Source organism: Lepisosteus oculatus, chromosome 6 (assembly GCF_040954835.1).
Source record: "Lepisosteus oculatus isolate fLepOcu1 chromosome 6, fLepOcu1.hap2, whole genome shotgun sequence".
In the NCBI taxonomy this organism is placed as follows: Eukaryota; Metazoa; Chordata; class Actinopteri; order Semionotiformes; family Lepisosteidae; genus Lepisosteus; species Lepisosteus oculatus.
Genome location: NC_090701.1, coordinates 41114180 through 41139677, shown reverse-complemented (window position 1 = coordinate 41139677; position 25498 = coordinate 41114180). Strand labels below are relative to the sequence as shown.

The 25498-nt window shown below is 38.1% G+C and overlaps 1 protein-coding gene across 5 annotated transcripts; it reads left to right on the top strand.

Annotated features, from left to right (window-relative positions):
* The first annotated feature begins 4110 nt into the window (after window positions 1-4110).
* On the top strand, window positions 4111-17244 carry LOC107078182 (uncharacterized). Of its 5 annotated transcripts, none has more exons than XM_069191279.1 (17): window positions 4111-4192; window positions 6891-7050; window positions 7327-7493; window positions 7587-7657; window positions 7776-7846; window positions 8220-8334; window positions 8923-9012; window positions 9575-9633; window positions 10228-10288; window positions 10868-10939; window positions 11131-11171; window positions 12476-12530; window positions 12767-12867; window positions 13638-13727; window positions 14864-14974; window positions 15563-15682; window positions 17107-17244. In XM_069191279.1, the coding sequence occupies exons 2-17, from the start codon at window positions 6976-6978 to the stop codon at window positions 17155-17157; spliced, it is 1350 nt and encodes a 449-aa protein (XP_069047380.1). In that variant the 5' UTR covers window positions 4111-4192; window positions 6891-6975; the 3' UTR covers window positions 17158-17244. The 5 variants fall into 5 exon arrangements, with proteins under 5 accessions (XP_069047380.1, XP_069047379.1, XP_015209438.2 ...); XM_069191278.1 differs by having other exon boundaries at window positions 12458-12530; window positions 14867-14974; XM_015353952.2 differs by having other exon boundaries at window positions 12458-12530.
* The last annotated feature ends 8254 nt before the right edge of the window (window positions 17245-25498 follow it).

Sequence of the window (25498 nt, the reverse complement as noted above, 5' to 3'; positions counted from 1 at the left end):
ATGGGTATAACCCATTACACAGCTCAAGTGGAAACAGGTGTGCAATGCCCAGTTTATACAGTTTAGGCAGGTTTATTCTGCTTTAGAGTTTATGTCATGCACATGTTGGGACTCGCATTAGGAACGTCTTGTGCAGTAGGTGTATAAGACGATTTACATGAAATCTGTCGTTTATGTTTACCTGCTTAGCCTAAAACTCTGCAGCCTCAGTTGAACAAATGGGAGTACGATTTGGGTGGTCCTGACATGCATGAGTAAGTGGCAGAGTAGACACAAGGAGAGTATTCTGGAGAGACCAGGAGAGTGTCATCAGGCAATGTATTTGTAATTTAAAATTAATGGACTGAAGTTCTGAACCACCTGTGACCTTTCCTCAGCTTTAAAATTCCCTTGCTTTGGAATTACATCATGACCTTAAAGCTGCGCGTTTCATTGAAGACGCCTTACAAGATACATACAGCACAGCAGATCCTTCACAGTTTGTGGCATGAGTCATACTGCACATTCACTGGCACCCAGCTACACGGAGGGGGCTGTGTTGAGAGGAAGCTGGAGAAAACCCTGGCTGATACTGGAGCCATTCAAATCAAGGGATGTTCTCCCGGCTGTGTTCTTCTGCTCCTCATCGTGTCAGATTTTATCTGACTAGGCGTCCCTCCCACCAGCACTCTGAGATGTTCATGACTCCAAAACTTTCAAGCTCTTTTGCACATATCAGTTTTTAAATGCCTCATATACTGTCGCCCTTTGCAGTCTTTTCTGCCTATTGTAAGATCTCTTAAAGCCCTTCTTGTGTGTTTAATAGTGCGCTACTGCGCTACTGTACAGTACTGTATGCTACTGTATTCAATAAAACAGAAAGTCTTGTACATGGTCCAGGTGCTGTCAGTGTTCTCAATATGCTAGTAGTTCTTTATTCTGTGGGCATTTCTATGGACATGTGTTTTATGGTTTACTTAAACTATTTTTACCTCTTACCTCTTACCTCACTGATCGCTGTCACTTTGTCTCTCTCAATGGGTACAGGTCTGAAATTGGTCTTGTCAAGTCTGGTGTCCCTCAGGGCTCAATACTGGGCCCCTTGCTCTTCAGCATTTACATGTTCCCACTTGGTCAGCTTTTAAGATCACATGGCCTCAGCTTTCATTTCTACGCTGACGATACTCAAATATACATCCATACCAAACCCGACACTGATGTGGCTGTCTCTATTCTATCTAATTGCATCTCTGACATAAAAATTTGGATGACTCAAAACTTCCTTCATCTTAACTGTGACAAGACTGAAGTCATGCTTATTGGTACCCCCCATCAACTTCGTAAAGCCAGTCCTGTAACCCTGTCTGTAGATGGCTCTGTACTTGAGCTCCAATCAAAATTGAAAAACCTTGGGGTTATATTCGATTCTGGCTTAACATTCGACCCACATGTACAGCATACTGTCAAAACATCTTTTTTTCACCTTAGAAATATCGCAAGACTACGCCCTATGCTATCATTAACTGTGGCTGAAAAGCTGATCAACATATTTGTATTCTCTCGAATTGACTACTGCAATGCTCTGCTCCCTGGGGTATCTAAATCTACTCTGAACAAGCTGCAGTATGTCCAAAATTCAGCAGCCAGAATCCTGACCAGATCTAGTGCAAGTGTTCACATTACTCCTATCCTGGAGTCCTTGCACTGGCTTCCGGTCAAATTCCGCGTAGACTTTAAAATCCTCATGCTCACCTACAAGGCTTTACATGGCTTGGCACCTCAATACCTGTCTGAACTTTTATCGCCCTACTCCCCACCTCGCAACCTCCGCTCTTCAAATTCTGCCCTCCTTACTGTCCCCCAAGCCCGTCTACATTGTATGGGCGACAGGGCCTTCTCCTGCTATGCCCCCAAGCTCTGGAACTCCTTGCCCAAGGATATTAGAGAGTCACCTTCTCTAAACTCCTTCAAATCCAGACTCAAAACCCTCCTTTTCAGAAAAGCCTTTACTTAACTGCTTCCATTCTTCACCCCTCTGCTCTTCTTAATACCATCTTCCACGGTCTCCTCTATTGTTATTGTTGTATTGTTGTAATTATAATTGTGTCCTGTCTTGTGAAATTTTCTTATTTATTGTTGTAGTCTTCTTATTTATTGTTATTGTCATCCTGTAAAGCGCTTTGAGAAGCCACCTTTAAAGGCGCTATATAAAATAAAGTTTATTATTATTATTATTATTATTTCTAAAAAAGGCCGACCTGCACATTTGGATGAAGAAAAAAAACACACTTTTTATTTAGCACGGTTTAAAAATATTTTCCTTAATTTAGTCAAACTATTTATAATGCAAGCATGATGTTGGCTTTTAGTTTCTGGTTTTGACTCCAGCTTGGGGCTCCTTCTGCATGGAGTTTGCATGTTCTCATTGTTCCCCATGTCTGGCCACGTGGCAGAGTGGAGTTCCACACAGTGTCCTGCCATCTCCGAATGTCCTGCAGGTTTACCACAATCCTGTTTTTGACTACTGGATTATTGGAAATCATCAATGTTTAGAGTTCCACAAACTGCACTTTATCACCAGCTCAACAAACTAAATGCAATATACAGTAGCTGGTATTTTAAAAAATTACCACAAAACAAATAGCTTTGAAGGGTTTCAAGTGATCACCCAGAATCGAGGACAGTCATGATACATACAGTATATTTTTCAAAGCTAAGCTGCATTTTACTTTTTATTTACTTTTACTTTTCAGAGTCCGTGGTTCATGAAAATGTGCAAGACCTTAATTGTAAGCAATTGGGTAGGGAAGTGACTTATTTCAGGGCTTTCTAGAAGATAACCATGTTGATTCTGTGTGCATGTTGTGCTATACAGTATCCGTGAAAATACAACACAAAGATCTCAATTCCCTACTCGTATTAATATAATGAATCGTTTTCAGATTGATACATTACTGATTAATTAAAGCCTTACAATGATATGGTGTCTATTTTGCTTTATATGTTATATAACGCCTGTAAAACCAATTAACTTGACACATAATTCAGACTCCAATTAGCTTCACTGTACAGGGAAATGAAAGGGAATAGGAGACTCCCTTTAAAGCTCATTCATTATAAACTTCAAAACCGACACCTAATATTTCCAGAGATTACATACAGTACTGGAGATTATTAAACAAACAATTTTCTTTCTCATTTTACAAGGAACCATTTCAGGCCTCTGTGACATTACTTTAATCCTAAATTCTGTTTTTAATTATAGAATAATAATTAATAATAAAGAACAGATGTAAAATTTCAGGTCATTTTTCTGCTTACGTGGTCCCTGCATATCAGACAATGAAAGTCCATCATCTCATTACAGACTAGAGCATTCTTTCCTTATTCCAGGTATGTGTCAACTAGAAAGACCGCAGACAGATTTTCAGAATTAGCAATAGATCTTTTCGATAAAAGGCAAAAAAGACAAGTTGCAAAATGACATAAAATGAAACACTGAAACATTTAAGTATCTAATCATCATCGTCTTTGATCATCCACTAGGTTATTAGGCAGTCCAAAAAGATACACTAAATATTGCAAATACTGTAGGTACAAACAAAGTTTGTAGAGGCCATTATATTTAACAGCATTTGGTCTATGGAATGTGAACAGAATACTTTTCAGAATTATTAAAAATAACAAAACATATAATGGATCTAATCATTAATAATATATAGTATTATTTATAATACACTGTACTAATTTGTGATTAATAGATAATAGATCCTTTATCCTTGAAATAACACTTCCGTTTTTATCTCCCATGTAGAACACAAAGTGAGACATTGCCCCCTAATGGATATCAATGGTATGGCATATATTTCTTAGGTAATTCTTGAACGTGGCGTGAAGTCTTCTGCTGTTTAACTGGAGGACATTCAAATATCCTGACCTTTAAACAAGTTCAGATTTAACAAGAGCACGTACAGATGCTTTTAAGATGTGTCTCTGCTTGAAAGTAATTGTCTTGTGGCTGATCCCAAAGTCACACGGCTCTTGGCAACCTCACAAAGCACTAAGAATGAAAAACTGTGATGCGTTAATGATGTCATAATAGCACTTATATTTTCTACCTTATAACATTTGGTTTAATTTGTTTTTTTTCATAAGTGCATTATAGCTTAATTCAGAAAAAATGGGATGCTTGTAGATATTCACCATTTCTGATGTAAGTAAACTATGAATATGGGGTTTTATGAACAATACAGGCAGAAATTGCTTGGAGTATGAAGGATTAATAATTATAATATCTCAGACTACAACTACACTGTATTATGGTAGATAGGAAATTCTATACAAAGAATATTATGATGCATTATTGTGGTACATTTAGGGGTTGTGGGGCTATAGAAAGAGCTATTCGTCCATATTGTTGAAGACTATATCCTGGCTTCTTTCATGAAACTTGAACTTGGATCAAATAGCAAGGTTAGATAGGCTAAATGACCTTATTTACTTTGTACTTATTCTTCTATGTTCTAATATATTCTTATACTGTACTTATTCATATGTATTCTTCAATTTTGTGATTATTCTTATATTTTACAGTACATTTCCTCTAATCAGGCTGTCATAACAGCTGTAAGTTTTGTGTTCCAGCACTGGGAAATATTTTGCAACACAAAACAAATCCAGGATGGTTTGGGGGTTCACAATGTTTTCAATGGCGGAGAACTGTACTTAAATGAAAAGAGAAATGTCAAAACAAAAGCTCAAATCAGAATGTGAAGGGTGTATTACTTGCAAGCAGTCGGACACCTACTACCCAAAAAGGACTGATTCATTAAGAAAAGGTGTTGTTGAAAAGCATTCATATTGCACAGCACGAACCCATCCCTCCAGTTTTTAACCACTTCTTCCTATTCAGGGTCGTGGAGGAGCCAGATACACCCTGGATGAGACACCCAGGTCACAGACACACACACTCACTCACACCTGGGGCAATTTTTTTCCCAGAAGCTCATTAACCCACCAGCATGTCTTTGGCCTGTGGGAGGAAACTCGAGCACTCGGAGGAAACCCACACGAACGCAGGGAGAACGTACAAACTCCACTCACAGAGCGCACCAGGCCAGGAATTGAAACCAGACCCCCAGTTCCGGGTAGACAGCAATCCTGACCACTGCACCACCTGTCATGTTTCCTTCGTGGTTGAAGTTTAATTCCCGAGCTCCGCAGCCTGCAGCTCGTTCAAGTCATTGATCCTCTAATCTTTCACAGAGCCAGTTTCTCACAGATGATCTTGAAGATCTGCGCTGCTTTTAATTGATGTACAGCAGGCTGCTGCATTGGAGTGATGGGGGAGGACTGAATGATGAATGTAAAACAGTATTGTTCTTCTCTAGTAGTTCAAGTAGGGAGCTGCATCAGCATGCGCAGGCTGCAAAGGAACAAGTAAAGGTTTATTCCATGGTTAAAACAGAAGAAAAGAAGCACAACATTTCGGCTGTGGAGTCTTCTTCCGGTGGCTTGACACCTCGAAACGTTGGGTTTTTTTCTTCTCTTTTCAGGATGGAATAAACCTTTACATGTTCTTCTCTATACAGTTATGTTAGAAACATCTGTCACTTAAAAGCATAAAAAGACCTGTATTCTACCTCACAAAGTGAAGTCAGAAGACCACCTGTGGTTTGATTTTTGGTTCTCCTGACTTGTGTTTTGGGTCACTGGCTGGTACTACGAATGTTAATACAGTAACCGTACAGGGACGTACAGTACAGTACTGTATTGGAAATGTAGTATTGGAAGGTAAGATTTGTATACAGGCAAGAATTTTGTGTATGCACATACTGTACTGTAAGTGTGTATGTGTATAAGTGTGTATTTGTATGTAAATGTGTATTGTGCTAATGCATCAGAATAGTGTGGAAATGGTCCATTTAAAAAAGTCACACCTTCCGCTGATTCTTTGATTACAGAGTCAAGTAGACTACTAGCAAGCCATTTTTATGTTTGATTTGTTCATTGTTTTTTAGGGGAAAAAAGAATATTAAATGGTACCATATACAATACTAAACAAATGTGAACAACCATTATGGCATGTTACCTAAACAAACAGTGTAAATCCAACAGGACATTTTTTTGTTCTGTACTCTTATTTCTTCCTAGGGAAATGAGCCTTTGAGGAGTGTTTTATGTAACCAAACAATTGGATTCTTCTGGGCGTTGGTACTGAATTAGGAGGACGGAAGGTGTAGAACCTCATAGTCTTATTGATTTGTCACAGTTCATTAACTTAACTCTGCCTGGGGACACGGGAGTACCTTCAGCCAAGCGAAATGAAGGTTAGAAGATCAGTGTGCTCTTGTCTGAGAAGGACAATACCATAAACAAACACACTAGCTGTGCTGGCCGCATACGATTCACTAATTTCCTATTTGTGTTGGAGGTGTCCAAACTGTGGTCTGTTCTGAGGCAAAAGTGTGGGCAATATGGGATTTGCTACCAGCCTTTACCAAAGCTGGTAAACTGAATTGGATTTTTTTTTACATATGTATTACATTTTTTTCACCAAAACCTGTGGAAAGGCCAGGACACAGACCTAATCTGAAAATGAATCTAAATGTCAACTGTAAAGTCCTTTGAAAGAAGTGTAAGTTTTTTTTAATTGATAGAAGATATGTGCTGCTGGAAGTATATGGTAGTGTTCTGCAAAAAAAAAAACCTTTTTCTCTACAGTGAGTTTCACATACAGCAGAAGTTCAACAATCTCATATCTTTTCCCAGGGATACTCATTTGTATTCATGGTACTGTATCTTTGTGTGAGGTCAGGATCAACTGTCAAAATGATTTTCCATGGTAAATACCTCAACACCACCGTGAAGCTATTGTTTTTGTTCTTGATGATAATGTCACTATGTTTTAGCCCAGATGTCTGGTCCGGTCAAAGGAGGAGGAAAAACTCAAGGAGATCTCTTGTACTAGACACGAACGTGAGCACCCAGGGGAAGATGCCACATTCTACAAGTCCAACTCAGCCCCTGTGTCCTTTACAGGAGCCTTACTGCCTCCTGTCTTCTCCTGTGGTACTTTATGTTACGTTCACTCCCTGGCGGGGGTTAAATTTAACGTTGTCGTTGCTTTATTTTATATTACATGGTGAACTAGAGATCCATCAAATGACAGACAAGTCAGTAAAGGAGAAAAATTGAAATACAGTAGGTAGTGGAAGACTAGAAGAAAAGAATCGCGCACACTACACATCTACTATTTGCTGTGAAGTGATAGAGTAAGCGATAGATGAATTAAAAGTTTCTCATTTCCAGTTAATGCTGAATTTTTTTTTTTCATTTCTCAACAAGCACGCTTGTAACTTCAAACTTAAGGAAGTGCATGAAGAAGAAACACTGTATCCTACAATCACAAATCAGCTGAAGATCACCGAAACCAAACATTGGAGCCATGGGGCTAACCGCCATAGTACAATTAATCCAGTTTACTGGAAGCATATTGAAGATATTCAGTTAAGGTAAGTGGGTTTTGTCTTTCTGCTGAGACACACAGCAAACCTAAAATCTGGACAGCTTTCGGACTTGACAGTTATTTTTGAAAATCTTCCCAGTACCAGCTTTGAGGGCTGCACGGACAAAGGGGCAGTCTTGGAGGAAGACCCAGAATGTGAGGGAAAAGATGGTAATCCACCTTCAATGATGGCGATCAGATGAAAAAGGATTTTACATTTGCCAATTGAGGCTGAGGATTTTTTCTGGGTGTTTCTTTGGTTAACAGTTTTTTTATCTCTTTTCTTTAGAGTGGCTTTGCCTTGAAGATGCCAGTGCCCCCCATTTCACAGCTCATAAGAAGCCAGGTTCCACAAAGCCGGTAAACTGAATTGGACTTTTTTATCTAGTGTACTTATTAGGTTCTTTTCACCACAACCTGTGAAAAGGGCAGGAAGCAGAGCTTCTCTGAAAATGAAACTAAACGTCAACTGTAAAGTCCTTCAAGATAAGTGTATGTTTTGTTTTTAAATGGGGTTCATAACAAAAGCTCAGGAGGGAGGACAACAACCAAGTTCAGCCAGACTCGGCTGTCAGTAGTTAGCAATCACTCCTGACGTCACTCCCTCTCCTAAACACTATAAATACTGTACATGATCCCCTTCTCTCCCTCCGTCTTTCTGCATCCCACCCCCACTCCATCTCCACCCCTGCAGCTGCCCCTTGGTCACTCCTGGTCACTCCCCTGTCTGCAGGGGGGTCCAGGCATTCTCGTCCTCTGGCCAGGAGGTCAGCCCTCAGCCAAGCGGGTTCAGCCAAATTTTCACATAACACTTGTCGTGGAGTTTTATCAAAGAAGAGCCAGGAGAGGTATTCTCATTCACTCAGTAAGGTCTTTATTCATATTGCAATATGGGAAAAAGCCATCACTGGTCTGTGCAGGGAAGTGAAGGCTGATTCAAAAGCAAGCAGGGAGAGCCCCTTGTTTTCTGTCTTTTTTAAGCTGACGCAACACTTCAAGGACAGGCGAAGCAGTAATTTTCCATTCCTTATAGGTTTCTGCTTTAAGCAAAGAAAAGAGTACTTATTCAAATAGTTTCTCATACTCCCTTTTTCATGACATTATTAAAAGATCCCGTGCCCTTGACGAGCTGGGTGCTATCACACTTTGTTCTAAGAATCCAGCTGCTTCTGCAACACAGCTCTGCCCATAAACAACATTTTTAGGATAAAATACCTTTTTCTCAGTAACTTTCCATTACACACTCCACAATCCTATAAGTACACCTAACTCTGGGCTGAATTGCTAGAAGATATGCGCTGTTGGTAGTCATATTCTGTAAAACAAAATTCTCTACGGTGAGTTACACACACAGTCGATTTTCAAAGATCTCATATCTTTCCCAGAGATACTCATTTGTATTCATGGTACTGTATCTTTTTTTTGTGTGAGGTCAGGATTGACTGTCAAAATGATTTCTCGTCTTTGGTTTGATTACCAGCCACTTAAAAGACCTGATGGAAATACATTTCACAAGAGCGGAAGAGGTAATGTAAAATTAAGTGAAATATCTTAACGAATCAATCTAAACTGTAGTAGAAAATGGCCCACAGGACACAGGTCACTAATCTTACAATTATGAATGTAGGTATACTTCAGAAGTGTAAGTATGGTGGAGCTAAAGAACTAAAAAAGGACACTACAGAAAACCATACAGAGTTACATAATAACTGATTTGGTTGGGGTAGTTTTTTTTTGTTCCTATAATTCAGACTATTTGAATTAAAAACTGCAGCAGGTGATCACTAAAAAAATTCCTTCCCCCCATATCCATCAGGTATAAAAAACTATGCTAGTTGGCACTACATTCATTTAATTTGGTGTCTTTTCTGATTCTGTGTCACATATTAACTTCTTCCACAATGTGGAATGGATTTCTCTCCAGAGTGATTTTATTGTGCAGTGTAGTGGGTACTGCAGATACACTAGATGTCTTTGGCTTTGTTATGTTTTTCTTCCCATTGTTCTGCCTCTCATTGTGCACATACTGTACAATTGGGTTAGATAGTGATCCATGTCTAAAACACATTGCTGTCTTTTTGGATTCAGGAGAAACAAGCATGCCAGAAATAAAAATCACTAAGAGAACAGAGAAGGGAAACAGATTGGTAAGTCACTATGTGACAGCCTGTCACCAAGGAAAGTGCACATGTCTTTGTTTATATAATATATATCTATGGATTAATTGTACCTTTTATTTTGTCTGTATTTCTCTATGGTTATTTTTCATATTCATCACCAAGGGAAATAACTGATATATTAGATATGATATAAGTGTGCATCATTGTATACTAATGTAAATCCCCCATGTATTTGTTGAGTTGGCTTATAAATTGAAGGTTAACAGGCCAAAAAGAAATGAAAATAAATACAGTGTTTGTACTGTATGTACAGTATAAAAACAGTATATACAGTATACTATATACTTTAATAATAATGAAGACACCCCTCCACCACCAATGTGTAGCCCCAAACTGGATGATGCAACAGGAAAGGTGAGGGGGAAATCTGGCCAGGACGTTAGGCTAACACACCCACTCTTTTTGAAACACCCTGGGATTGTTAATGGAGAGCGCCCCCTACTGGCCCCGTTTACTTCTCTTCCAGCAACAACCTTAGTCTTTCCATGAGCTCTGAGCTTCTTTAGCTCGCCAGCTGTGTGTGCCATTCATACTGATACAGGACAGTTGTTGTTGTTTCAGATTTCATCCTGGCCATTTCATGAAGGATCTGGATGTTCTTTCTGGAATGACAAAAGTGCAGGTCAGCTTGTGTGAATACTGTGGAACGATACTGTAGTGGTTGCCATTTCCCCCACTGGATGTGGCAGGGAGACACACTGGGACCAGGGTGGCTGTCTGGCTGTCTGCTCCAGGGGAGAGTGGAGAGTGACTGTTGGTGGAACTGCAGGTTGCCCCGGTAACAGGCTAATAGGTGGGTGTGGAAGGGAGGGAAAAAAAGAGGAGCAGTACAGTACTGGGGCAGAAATCCTCTAAAACTAAGAAAACACTCAGCCCTGGATCTTTTCCTGTTCTCCAGAGTTCATCAGTTTAATTTGAAAATACTCCCCCCCCATATTAGAAGATGCTTGTTCTCTGCTCACTGGCGTTTTGATTTTGGGTTGGAAAAACACTATAATACCATAATTGTTTGTGTGTACAGTAAGATACTGTATAAAGGATGAAGTGTTACTTTAAGAGAGAAGGAACTTGAGAAAACAAGTGCTTCCAGCATAACTCTCTTAGACATACTTTTTGAAATGTATTTATATATAACTTTATTCACTGTGAGAACACCATGTGATCAAATAGTTAGATTTTATGACATTTTCTTTATCTACAGACCACTTGAAAGGCATGATAAGCAGAAAAGCAAAGCACATACTAGACTGCGTAATCCAAGGACCAGCAGAAGAACTGACTTTTCTTTTAAAACCATCTTTACTATAGCTAAATCTGGTATGGATAGTGTATATGAGTAGAAAATGGTTTTGTTTTTGGACGGAAAGATGTTTTGAAATTAAGTTTGATCTTAAAGTGGTAAATGTCTAGACACTGCAACCTTCGCTGTACAACTTGTGCTACTTTTTCCCTGCTCTTTTTCAGGACAGTATAACACAGAACTCCCCTTGCTGAAATACGGAAAGGTAAACCCCATACACACCCAGCTTGTACATGATAGTAACAGAGTGATGATATTAACAATTATTTTCTTAAGAATTAGGAAATTGTAAGAATTCACTGAGATCAGAGTTTCCAGGGCATCCATCTGACAGAATCTGTGAACCAGCTGATGTTCTTGGAAAAAATATTAGTTGTGTACAGATCATGATATTATCATGAAGTGGAGCACAAATTAACAGTAAACATTCCATTGAGCACATGAATAGCGATTTTACCACATCTCACTTTTAATCTTTTTTTTTTTTCAGAATCATGCTTAATAGTAATGAAATGATGTCACATCCAACATGTGTAAATCAAAATACACCAGATAAGGGATAAACAAAATCCAAAACACAGACTTTCACTTGCACAAATGAATGCCATAATAACCAGCTTGGTATGTTTTTTTTTATGTAATAGGTATAAATTCACTCGACTGTCATTGGTTGCAATTTTGGAGAACAGAGTCCTGTGATTGTGCACAGATTTGTAAAGTTTTGTATAACATTGTGATCTCTGAAATATGCTGCCATCATGTCCCTGATTTCTCTGTGCAGCTTCTCAGCAGCCCACCACAGCTGAAACAATTCAAAGTACAATTCTTTTCATTTCCCCTGTGATACCCAAGTATAGTTCACATTGATTTAATTTTATGAAAGGCTTGAAATTGTGACACAAACAGACCATAGTTTCCATCTGTGAAAACTGGGTGGGACACTTCACCCATTAAACTTTGTTTGGTGCTGTTGGCAGGTTAGTGTAATATTCAGCTATGCAGTTTGCAAGAAAGCATAGTCATTCATGAAATATTTTGCTTATGTTTTCCTTTATTCTGTTACTGATATTACGAAACAGAAACTAGCTTAGTTGAAATTAGAAGTAGTCTGGACATGATGGACATATCAGTGCCAAATTCTGCAATTAAAAAGCAGCAACTTTATTGAAATGAACCCTACCAGGAGTGGACATAATGATACACAACCTATTCAGGAAAACCTGTATTGAGCACAACCCTACTGTACTGTTAATCACTCATTGTCCCTTTTTAATTTGTCCCCAAAATGTTAAATCATAAAAATGAGCAAACACGCATAACTTGCATCAGCCGTGAGTCTGCTTCTGTCTTTGTGCTTGGCTTAAACAGCCAATGTTCCTACAGTATGTGCCCTCACTGCAACTGCCTTTATTTTGGGGATGTAAACTCCTAGAATGAGCTGAGATCTGGTCATTCGATCAAATGATTCACAAATAACTTCTCTTAGGACAGTTCCCTATCTTATTTCAGAATGGCGATCCCTCCTTTCCAAACTGTTTCTGTGATCCTGGCAGAACAAAACAAGGTCAGTCGCCATATAAGGTTTTGGACAATAACTTTTTGTAGGCTGAATTTAATGTTTTGTTTGGCATCATGTTGATTCACTCAATTCAATAAGTATGTTTCTGAACCCAGCCCCCAAAACGCTGTCTAACAAAGCATGACTTAATTAAATAAAATGATAAGCATGACAATAATTTGAAGTGAAGAAACTGTATACATATGTACAGTACAAACAGCTGCAGAGTTTTTTTTCTTCAGTCAGCCAGCCCTTGCTACATAAATGTGATAGAGACCGTTCTTCTAAGGACAGACACCGTATTACGAGCACTTCTCCCGAGACATTTAATGGAGAATTGAAGGTAGGAATATGTACGGTTCTTACAATATTTGAGTGTTGATATCCTGATTTGCATTTTATTTTGAAGAGCTGCCACCAACCAGTGTTCATGCCAGTAGGGTAGGAGAGTTCACTGCTTGGTGACTATTCTTCTCATGGAATCAAGTTGCCAAAGTAACACAACAATTTCAAAGACTGAATTAAAATGTAGAATCTTCGTGGAACATTTTACCCTGATTTTATAATAAACTGAAATGCAGTCATCATGTATGTATTGAGAACAAATGCTGTTATTATTTTAAATGATAATTAAGTCATGAGATCTTTGACATCAGTTTTTAGGAGCTTAATTCATCAAGTTCACTGTTACGCACATTAATATAATTGGACTGAAACTGACAGATATTGTTTTACAACAAGACACAGATGCCCCTATGTGTCACAAAGGAAGAATTTACATATTCTTCTATATGTTAAAATTGAAGCAGATAATAGCTTTACTGTATTTCAATAACATTCTATCGAAACCTTTTAATTAATATAAGATTATTGCTTGATCTGTATTACATGCTAAGGGTTATTGAAAAACCTTTAAAAAATGTTAGTAGCAAATACTTGTATCACACCTAACTGTATCACTCTCAACTGACTTCAGACTCTGTGTTTATGGATAAGTGATATTTCTGAGTTTTTCTAATCAAACAAAGCCAAACTATCCAAGACAAAAAGGAAACAAAACATATATTTTCAAAGTATATATGCCAGTTACAGTATATCAATATCATATTCTAGGAATATCCTGTTTTAAGACCCAAGCGTAAAGACAGCGATGGTAGCCATTTAATTCCGCCAGGAAATGAGAAAACAGGATTTCTCAAACAGGTAATGAATGACTATATTTTAATTATTTTATGAAAAGATGTTTTAGCAGAGTGTCCTCTTAAAACGTCCCACTGGAGATGAATAAAGTATTCCAAATTGAATTGAAAAATTGAATCTCTATATGAAGCTTTTGTACAATATACCATATCTGGTAGATTTTATGTATGAATTACCTCACTATAAAGGAACAAGTAAAGGTTTATTCCATGCTGAAAAGAGAAGAAACCGAAGAAAACTCCATAGCCGAAACGTTGTTTCTTTTATTTTCCTTTCAGCCTGGAATAAACCTTTACTTGTTCTTTTGCAGCCTATGCATGCTGACGCATCTATATTACTGTAGAACATGTATTTGCGGTTTCACAGATTTGAGGGTAAATGGCTTCCTAGTCAAAGTATTGACTTTCGAGTATCGACCATAAGTAGTGCATTTAAAGCACGTTTGAGCTGAGAGGACAGTGATTAAATTACCCAAGCAAAGTACAGTACTGTATGGGTTCAATCCAGTCTTCTTGAGTGAGTGAGCTGTAAAGAGGGAAGAAGGAGGGTTGAGGTGGAGGCTTGGTGGAACAGTGAATGCTGTAACCAACCGAACAAACCCACTGGATTTCCCTTTGTCGTAGGAGTTGTGACATGGCTTATTCAGGAAGTCATTAAATAGAGTACTAACGAACGTGTGGGAGGGATGAGGGCAGCCAGACCAATTAAGCTCAGCTGCAACAACCCACAACTAGTCTCGACGTAATTTCTCAGGTTCCCACGCGTACCACATGTCACCCTCTCCTCTTCCTCGCTCGGTTTGCATCCCTCTTCCTCCCCATCTCCACCTTTGCAGCTGCCCCCTTGGTCACCTTCTCACTAGGCCTGAGGGTCGCAGCCTCCCTGTCCTGTGGCCATCAGCCAAGCAGCTTAAGTCACGTTTAGAGAAACTAGATGAACGATTCAACTGTCATATGATCTTTGGTTGCCCTCATTCCTCTTGAAATATACAGTATATGCATGATAGTGTACAGACACAAATTTCAATTTTTTCCCCAAGTAATTTAGAAATACTGTAACTAAAATACTGGTTAATTCCTGCGAACTGTGTTGCAATAAATAATTTCTTCAATTTATTTCCACATCTTGCAAAAAAAAAGCAGGAGAAAATGAAACGTCTCAACTATTACGCCGAGTTAAGACAGCAGGAAGAAGATAAGAGACGCAGGAATCAAATGAACAAAACGAGAGATGGAGCTGCAGAACAAATGGTAAATTATCGTCACACCACTGGGTGCAAACACTTCAACAAGTAGAAAGTCAAGAGAGGCAGATGGAAGATAGTTGCTAAGTTGCTTCAGACCAGAAAATGGCAACAACAAAAAGACTGTATTTTATAACACATAAAACACATGACAGTAGGAATCATCATTAAAATTACAATTCAAGTGCTTGGCGTATACTGTAAACCAACTTCTAGATGTATATTAACCAATGATCCCAGTATGTATACCAGTACCCACAGTATATGGAACTGTGTGGAACATATTCCTAAGGTTTGAATTTTTGTTGTGGGTTTCAGTTTCCAAAGACAACATGGCAGTGAGATTTAGAGCTTTATCTAGAGCATTACGTTTGATTGTTATTAAAATGACAGTGTATTTGAATGCACATCAAATAAAAAGTCATGCAAATACTCCAGCAAATACAGGAGTAATGACTTACTATTGCAGCTAGATGGGGAAAGGTCTTGACCTCAGGGATCTTCTTATGTGAATCCTAGCATTATATTATTCAGTAATACTGTTATACACTGTATATTCACAGTGCAGTGTAATGGAATATACTTCACATTCCAGCATGTAGAGACAATGCAGTATTGCACATGGGGAAAGCCAGGAAGTGGCGCTCCAGTCGAACATGTGCTCTCTCCTAGAAGAAGAACCTTCAATTCCACCGGCATTGTTTCTCAGGAACAGGTAGGAGTTCATGATCATTCCTAAGGGTTCGGTTTGTATCAGTCCCATAAACATGAATCCATTCAATTAATAATAAGTAATACTGTAGTATTGCTCAAAGCAAAGTCATATTATTCACAGATCATTAAAGTCCAGAAAACACAGGAGCCACATTTATTCACACCCTGGTAGTTAGTATTTTGTAAATCCTCCTCTGGCAGATATTACACTGACCAGATGACTCATATACTACTCATGATACTACTGTAGTATCATGAGGACATTCATCCATGTACTGTAGCATTAAAGTCCCACAGGCTCTTTGATTTCCATTAGCGAGCTGCCATATTGAGTTAGAATCACCAATGCCCAATGTACTGAGGTCAGAAGATTGAGAGGGACATTCAGCAACACTAATTCGGAGCATTTTGTACGCATTTTAGTGGGAACTACAGTCCCATTTTCTCATACAAGTTATCAAATCTCGGTAATGAAATCAATTCATTGATGTTATAGAAACAAATGACAAATTTCGAATTGTGAACTTCGTGAAAGTACTGTAAGTCGCCATTTGTGGTTGCAAACTCGCACTCAAGTTTCAGTGAACCGTAACGTGATGCAGTCCATCCTTCTCACTAGTCACCATAATGACTTGTGTAAAGTGATGTACGAGCGAATAAATACAGGTTGTACAGCAGACATTTCACCACAGAAATGTTCAAACGTGGTCTACATGCAGAGTTAACAAGTAAGTAGTGTTAGTTGGCAAAACCGTCTTGGAATCAAAAGCAAAATCCCTATTGAATTTAAAGAGATGTGTTCACAAGCCTGTTTGTTTGCAATGTCATAGGGCCGCCACACGTCACCAGAGGTTCTGTTGCCTTGTTCTGAATCGCAGAACAGGGCGCTGTGCATACCTGGACATTTCCACTATTTGGTGACGTAAATTAGAGGTTTTACAAGTTACTGCGTTCAATTTACTTTTATTGCGGTTTGAAATGCACTCAACCTGATGAACCTTTCTGATTCCTTTTACGAGTCTGATTCTTTCTAACATGAAAATAGCATTGCAGTTCCTCCTTAACCATTCCTTTGTTGATCTGGATCAAAATCATCATGCCGGATTGTCCAGTTTTGGCTTTATTTGTAGCAAACTTTGCCAAAAGGCATTAAAACAAGCAACCAAAGACATGTTATTAATGAGGTAATGGTAAAAGCATTTCAACGTGTGCATTATGGATTTTGCAAACCCAAAGGAATAAGATTCATCAATGTCCACAATGTTTTGGATTCCCTGGAGGTTACAGGCTCAGTGATAACCTATTAAGACTGTCCTTTCTTTCTATAGCAATTTAAATGGCAGTAATCTTCATATTGAAGAGCTTTATCATATAAATGTAGACTTTTTTCAAGGAATGTTTATGAAATTGTATTTCTTTTCTCAGCTGAGGCAGAAAGGATTCAGCGGTGTCCCATTTCGTCTGTATGTGCATTAATCTCTGCATCGACCAGATCAATTTTGCTGCAAGAAAGGAGGCACCTTATCAATGTTTTGGGGCTCAATAAACAGCTGTGTAATGGCAGTTCTGTATTGTAGTTGTTGTTGGCATCATTGCTAATTATGTCTGAGCCTTACACACAAACATTAAAATTATTATGCCATTAATTATGGGGTCTCTGGACATCTAATAGTCATTTCAACTTTTAATTACAAAATGTTCAAGACCTATATAAAGGAATAGCATACTGTACTTAATATGATAGTGCTATCACAACCACTCTCACACATGAGGAATGAAGGAATGGTACAGATGAGGAATGAGGAATGTTAGAGAGTAGAAATACGAGATTACAGTTCGACTTCCTCCCAATCTCCTGTTTAGCACCTTCTTTACTCTTTTTTTTTTAAAAAATGATATTCTTTTGACTTGGAGAAAGTACTCACTCTTTAATGAAATGTTTAGCCTTTTCTTCATAGGAAATGCAAACATTTTAATTCAGCAAGAGACAGCTGTTAAAAAAGGAGCTGTTTTTTTGTTCTGTTTGAAACACAACTTTAGAGAAGTGAGAAGAAAAATATTCAAATTTGCCATTTTCATCTAAATGAGCTTTTTTAATGTTTTCAAAATCAATTAGAGCTAGGCAGTCTAGATCTCTTTATTACTGTAGGTAGTCTGAATGATGATTTCCACTATTGCCAGCAGATGGCACCCTTAACGAACTAATCTGTTCATTGTTTTGGTTATGATTCTTTCCGTATCAATTTATGGAATGTCAAATTATTTTTTATGCATTATTTAAGCGATTCTCTAAAAATAGACTCCTAGAATTGCCATCCATCCTTGCTACAGGAAGCATTTATAAAGATTCTAATTCTGAAACGTATCTCTCTATGCATGGTTATTCAACTGTGGAAAGAAAATAATTGAATGTCTTTCAGTAGGTGAGCTCTGGAAAACAAAACGTTAAACAGCAAGCAACTTGCTTCAGAACTTTAAATTCTATTTGGAGATTTAACTAAGGCTGATATGAAATATAAGTAATTGCGCTGAAAACCGCACACCTAATCTGATGTACACCTACACTTACAAATGTTCTCTGAATTTGTAATATGTGAATGAATGCATGTTTATTAGTTATGAATGCTACAGAATGTGCTAAACACCATATTTAAAATACCAGTTTTCACACCAGTCACACACACTTTATCACACTGACTAAATGCTGAACAACAAAAACATACTTTCAAGAAAATTTGACATGCTTCATTTAATAAGTATAATTTTAAAAAATATTTTTGCAGTTGGTTATCCTTATTCTGACTTCAGCCTGTCGGTGTAAGACATTCCCTTCACTCCCAAAATGTATGTCCTTGCTCTTGGCTAGACTGATTCTGGAGTAGCAATATATTATTCTTAATCCCTTCAAGCAACGGAAAACAAGGTCCATCGGAAACTCGTAGGACACAAGCACACACATACTGTACACTCACACCAGGCCCAGTTTCCCAGAAACCAATCAACCTACCAGCATGTCTTTGGACTGTGGGAGGAAGCCAGAGCCCCTGCAGGAAACCCATGTGAACACAGGGAGAGCATACAAAGTCCCCTCAGATAGCATCCCAGGTTTGGAATTAAACCCAAGGCCCCAGTGCTAATCACTGCACCCTTACACTACTCACTCAAACACAGAGAGAACATACAGTACCATCTCCATGCTGTTAGCAACCTGGGAACTGAGCCCAGGTTCCCAGCACCAGTGGGTGAGACACTAGTGCTATGCTAACCACTGTGCCTCCACACTGGCTTTTTTTGTCTGTGTATTTGTTTCACAATTTATTTGTTGAACCACCCAGGGTAATGTTATTAGCTTTTCATTTACTAGGTGGTTGGAAAAGTGTGTTTAACGTTTCAAAATTAATCTCTTAGAACTGTTTCCATCTACTGTAGTTCACACCGATACCATATCCCCTCACATTCTGCTTCTCTAAAAACGGCATTTCCTTCCTTAGAAATCTCCTTACCTGAAGGTGTAGATTTGAATTTGGGCTCAACCTTATGACTACAATCCTCTGATGGTTCTCTCACCGGTGTGTCTTGATTGTCTGAATAGGCAAGAACAATTCAAGCATTTCTCCTGATTTTTGGAGTAGGTGCTCCAGAAAACAGGATAAGAAAGCAGGCATTAGCCATGTCTACCACTGGAAATTCTGATGATTTACTATTGCTTTAAACTTTTCCAACAGGCTTCTTGTGGTCTATGTCCTGAAAGTTAAAGTCTCCCATAAAAACGACTTCTTCCTTTGAACAGTAATTCCTAACTGCAGTATCTACAGTAGTATTGAATGATAGTCAAAGTCTGCCTTTGCTGGTCTATTGCATGCCTTTATCACTGCACCTTCAGAATGTTTTTGAACAGTCTGATCCATATGGTTTCAGAGGCTTTAATTTGTCTTTTTTTATACAGTATATACAGTAGCTCCATACCTTCTCCTCTTCTGCCATTCCTGTCTCTCCAGAACTGTGTGTATCTGATAATGTTACAGTAATCTCTATCATTTTCGGTCATAGTTTATGTGATGCCAGCCTTATCATAATTCATTGCTAATATGGTGGCTTTCTGGAGTTTTTTTGGCTCCTCCTCTCTTCTTTCTCCTCCTAGTTGAAGTGTTTCGGGATGTCTTTGTGGATCCCTTTGTCACGGCAACTGATGCCCATTTCATTCAGATGTAATCTGTCATATTTAGATGGTTTTTGTCATGAAAAGGCTTCCTGTGGCCGAGAAAGGCCTTTTTCTGGATACCATGTCCTCAACCACATGTTGTGTTGCTGGATTAACCTTTGTGCTTGTGCACCTTTGACTGGTGCTGGAAGAATTCCTGAAAAAATCTCTGTCCTGCCAACGTGTTTGAATGTGTTGAATGTGTTGAGGATGTTAAATGTGAACGTACTGTGTGCCCTACGGCTGCAGTTGCATCATCCAGGTGGGTGCTGCACACTGGTGGTGGCAGAGGGGAGTCCCCATAATCTGTAAAGTGCTCTGAGTGGAGTGTCCAGAAAAGTGCTGTGTACAGTAAGTGTAAGGCATTATTATTATAGCAATGTCATCTTTGCACACATGGACAACTGGGTCATTGCCTGCCCTAGGTTGGAGCCTGTGGAATATACTGTATGGATGACATTGGTCACCTGAACTCCAACAAGAAATGGTTGTCCCATGGTCTCTGCTACAAGTCACTGTTGCCTTGTTTCGGAGAATGAAGTTGCCGACAATCACCACTTCTCTGTGTTTTTCTGACATTGAGTCTTTGATTAAAGACTGATGCAAAAAGTTACTTTTGTTCCGATGGGAAGAACAAAAATTAATTGTTAAAATATTCAGGGTCTACAATGACATTGATGTTAGGAATGCTCAGAGTAAAGTGCTTTGGGGTCTAATAAGTTTTATAGCAATATCACAAGTTAACCACTATTTATATAAACCAAAACAATAAAAATGGCCTGTTGCTAAATTCCTTTAATACATCAATTTATTTTTTTAAAGAAAGCAGATGTAATTATTTTTTGTTTGTTTTAAACAAAGTTCATCCAAATTAATTTTAATTAAAGGTTTAATAGCCTAATTAATCAAGGACGTACTTAAGGTAAAAGATGCAATGAAGTGGGAGACCTGTAAGCTTTCCTATTTCCTGTATCATAACAAGAGTATATGGCTTTTGGGTTAAATGAGACCTGTCAGCCTGGACAGGCTTGATCACTAAGTCAATATTTTTAAATATGTGTGAGATATTAGTGAACTCTATTATTTATTTATTTATTTATTTTTTATTCCAGCAGTCACTGGTCGGACTAATTATCTGCATAGATACCTTTTACCAAGAACGGCAGTGATAAATTACACTGTCTGTGTTTTTTTGTGTCTGCAATAAGTTATTGTATATTATACTACTGGCACTTGATAAAAAGTGTTTTTACTCCATTGTTTTGTAGATATCTTTTGCATACTATGCCAGCTTTTTCCTTACTGAACCTTGTTTCATTAAGAATAATGTTTGCATAAATACTGTATAAAATGTCCTGCAGAAGTCCTTAGGGTTTTCTATACGGTACAGTATTACTCTTCAACTAAATGCCCAGTGGAAATGGGGTGACCAGTCCTTTTCTGTAGTGCAGCAATATCTCTTCAACTCAAATGCAGTTAAATTGTCACTTCCTTGTACAAATATGCTTAATGGAACCTATACTATAAATAGAACCGATGGCTCTATTCAGTGGGTACTGTATTTTTATACCTTATACAGTTGTTTTCTTAATAGACATCTTCCTCACTTTCTCAGAAAGTAACCTGTTAGATTTGAAACAGTATAAGATTAAAGGCTAAACTATTATTACACAAATCCTGATTACTCGCTTGATTTTTACTGGAATTCCCAAAGCAGAATGTAAAAGAAATGTAAAAGACTAATTCTACTTAATTATTATTATTATTATTATTATTATTATTATTATTATTATTATTATTATTATTATTATTATTATTAATGATTGATGATTAATTAATAATTAATTCTTAAATAACAATTAGTCACCATTATAATTAGTATTCAATATTAGTGTTTATTATAATTAATGTATTACAATACAATAATAAATACAATTCTAATGAGTATTTATTATTATTTATATCATTGCATTGATTAGTTAAGGATAAAAAGGCTAGGATCAATTCTGATATTCAACTAACATCTGAAAGAAGAAAGCAGGATTCTGCTGTTCCAATCCACACAATTTGGATCATATCAGACTGGTGCCACTCCTCTCTTTGCAGTCTTTGGAGAGTTCCAGGGGATACTCGACTATCCATGACACCATCAAATATCTCGGGTTCTGCATCCTTTCTGGCCAGGTGCCTAAATCTGATTTACTTTCAAACCATGAAAGCAGGGAAGATTTCTGTGCCAGGTTTGATTCTTTTTGGAATCTCGAAGGAGGAGGCTTCAAATCATTCCAACATTATGACCACTAGGTGTAAACAATGTTCTTTTTTGTTTCCAGTTTAGAATTTCTGCTTTTTCTTATTCATTCACGTTTCTGAAGGCTAGTAAAGCCAATACTACTGTAGCATGAGGTTGATTATATAAAGCATTGCTATCAGTTTTAAGGTCTAAAATGTACTTAGTGCCACATTGTTTGATGTCGCTGCTGCATGACTCATATAGTAATTACATAGATGTGCTGTGGCACTGAATACTTAATTGAGACAGATAAGCACATTTGGATGATCAAGAAGGGGGGGGCAACCTCAATGGGCACCAAATCTTTGGAGAGTTCCAGGGGATACTCGACTTTCCATGACACCATCAAATATCCCAGCTTTTGCTTCCTTTCTGGTCAGGTGCCTAAACCTGAATTACTTTCAAACCATGAAAGCAGGGAAGATTTCTGTGCCAGGTTTGATTCTTTTTGGAATCTCGGAGGAGGAGGCTTCAAATCGGGTGTTGGCAGAGGTGCGCTGTTCTCGAAACGACCAGGTGATTAATGATCACATGCAGAGTGACCCAAAATCCAAGCAGGTGAAGCTGGCCCACCATCAGCAAGCAATGTTGAAGGTTTAAAAACACAAGGTACAGTTTGTAGACAGACATGATAAAGGTAAGTCAACATCTTGGTTGCATAAATGATATCAGAGTTTTTTTTTTTAACTTCCATGAAGACTGAGTAACTGAGGGCCAATCCTTTTGACACTTAAGGACCCGATCAATGAAAATGAGGTCTACACCTGTTGGAATGGCCATATTTTGAACAAATATTCAATTAGGAAGTTGCTCTCAACAATACTACCTTAAATTTCATTCTACATTGCCCAATGAGAGGCGAGTTTTGAACTCGACCAACATTAAATGAGGCGATGTACAGAAAGCCATCAAGTGAATGAAGAACAAGAAAGCAGCTGGAAATTAAGAAATTCCCCAGAACATTTTAAAGCACAGTCGACAGAAACTAAATTTTTTTCATCATGTGTACGGATTTTGAATGATGAGACACCCCCCCACCCCCACCCCAAATGATTTCAAGAATACACTGATTGAAACAACCTTCAAGACAGGGAACAAATGACAAACTGTAAAAGATGTGTATGGCAAGGGGTACTGTAGAATATTAATGGGATGCTGATGTAGAGGAACGGTGTTATACTGTAGAGATGATGTCAAGTTTTAGTTTTTTATAACAGTCTACACCTTTCTCAGTAATGGAACAGTGATGCCTTGCTGGTCAGGGGGTGAAAATTAAATAATTATTTATTATTTCATAGCATTTCCAGGGTTAGAATGAGGCTGTGAACTCTGACCAGTTAATATGGATGGATAAGTTGTATTTTGATAAAAAAAATAAAAGTGTTACATACAGTATATACTGTATATACACGTTATGTATCCGATGGACAACATAAAGGAACATTTGAAAGAAGTCCACTCGGAGTAAGAAAACAGAAGAAGAAATATTGAAATGGCCAATGAACATAAAAGTATTATAAGAATGAAGAGACTAAAATGGCTGTAGACAGGGCACAGAGCACCGGGAACAGACACCCTGAAATGGATCTCAAGAGACAAACAGGCAGCTGAAATACTGCAGTAAGTAAAACTGGCTATGGAGCTCACACTCAATGCATCTTTGTACTGTGGATGGAAAAATCTGTGTGATGTTAATCGTCCTACTGAAAGCTCATTCCAACATTATGACCACTAGGTGTAAACAATGTTCTTTTTTGTTTCCAGTTTAGAATTTCTGCTTTTTTTTATTCATTCACGTTTCTGAAAGCTAGTTAAGCATGAGGTTGATTATATTAAGCATTGCTATCAGTTTTAAGGTCTAAAATGTACTTAGTGCCACATTGTTTGATGTCGCTGCTGCATGACTCATACAGTAATTGCATAGATGTGCTGTGGCACTGAATACTTAATTGAGACAGATAAGCACATTTGGTTGATCAATGGGAGGGGGGGCAACTTCACTGGGCACTAAATTCCTCACAAAAATGGGTAATTGTTGAAGTTTGAATTATACAGTAAGTGTTGAAAGCTGTGATTAAATGTGGGCTGTTCCTCTATAATTACTAAGAAAGGCTGTTTTCTTTTTCGTCTCTCTCATCAGAAAGGAAAGCACCCATATTTCTTTCACTCTCCTACTGCATTCAAATTAAAGGGATATCGCTCCTTCCAGCATTGTTCCATCACACTTCCCACTTCACCTGCTGCTCTTTGGCGATTGGTATTGGTATCAGTTAATGCATGACAGAATAAATCTGCTCTTAAATTGATTGATGAAAGAACTACGTAGATTCGGCAATTTTAAAATATGAATTCCACTGACTGTATTAATTTCAGTCAAAACAAAAGTTCAATGTCAAAATCAGCCAATACAAAACAGAAATGTGTGTTTCTGTAAATGTGGACCTTGAACCATCCAGGAGATACAGTACTGTACATACATTACAATACATAGAAGGGCTCAGTGACACTGAACATGTTACATGAAGTCCAGTTCACTTTATTTGTCATATGCACATATGCAATGAAATGCTTACAGCCCACAACCTGAAACAGACAAAGACATACAGACGAGGAGCAACGTGCAACACGTCGCCACTCTCTGGCGCCAGGTCGAAGTTACCTCACTCCCCTTGAAACCACGAGGGTGTAGAGTGTGTTCGCTGGCAGAAGACCTGGACGTTTGGAAGAGCAGACTTCATTGCTGTCTAAGGAGTGATGCTGTGTCTGCTCCAAGACCATGAGTGACAGTAATGGAATCCCAGCAGGGGGCAGAGCACAGCAGCAGTAGACACACATGCTGTATAATGGGCCTTATATGGTTTTAATAATAATAACAACAATAATAACAACTTTATTCTGTATAGCGACTTTAAAGGTGGCTTTACTTAACAACAACAATAAAAAAATCCACAAGATATGTCCAATGAAAATACACAATGAGTGGAGACAGTAGATGGAGGTACTGAAGACAGTAGGAGCAGAGAGGTAAATAAAAGAACCTTTAAAGTATTTAAAAAAATATGAATTATATACATGTATTAATTGTAGAATATTAATAATAATGTTAGTATATACGGTTAATTAATAATAAGTGCATTTTTGACAACAACACTAAAAATGCCTTTGCAGGTATGTTACATTTTCTTCCAGACATTAAAGGAGCTCGTTTTTGAATGAGCGCACTGAGCTGTCCGCACGGTAAATGTACTGAGAGAATGACTTGCTGAGGTTTGCAGAATAACTCGAATTGGATAGTTCTGATTTACACTCAAAATCCCGAAATG

Excerpts from the sequence above, each read along its gene's own strand:
- LOC107078182 (XM_015353952.2), top strand. The coding sequence starts at position 6,976 with ATGCCACATTCTACAAGTCCAACTCAGCCCCTGTGTCCTTTACAGGAG. Across the intron at positions 7,051-7,326 it reads GCCTCCTGTCTTCTCCTGTG|CACGCTTGTAACTTCAAACT; the intron begins GTACTTTATGTT and ends TTTCTCAACAAG. Across the intron at positions 14,975-15,562 it reads ATGGAGCTGCAGAACAAATG|CATGTAGAGACAATGCAGTA; the intron begins GTAAATTATCGT and ends TTCACATTCCAG.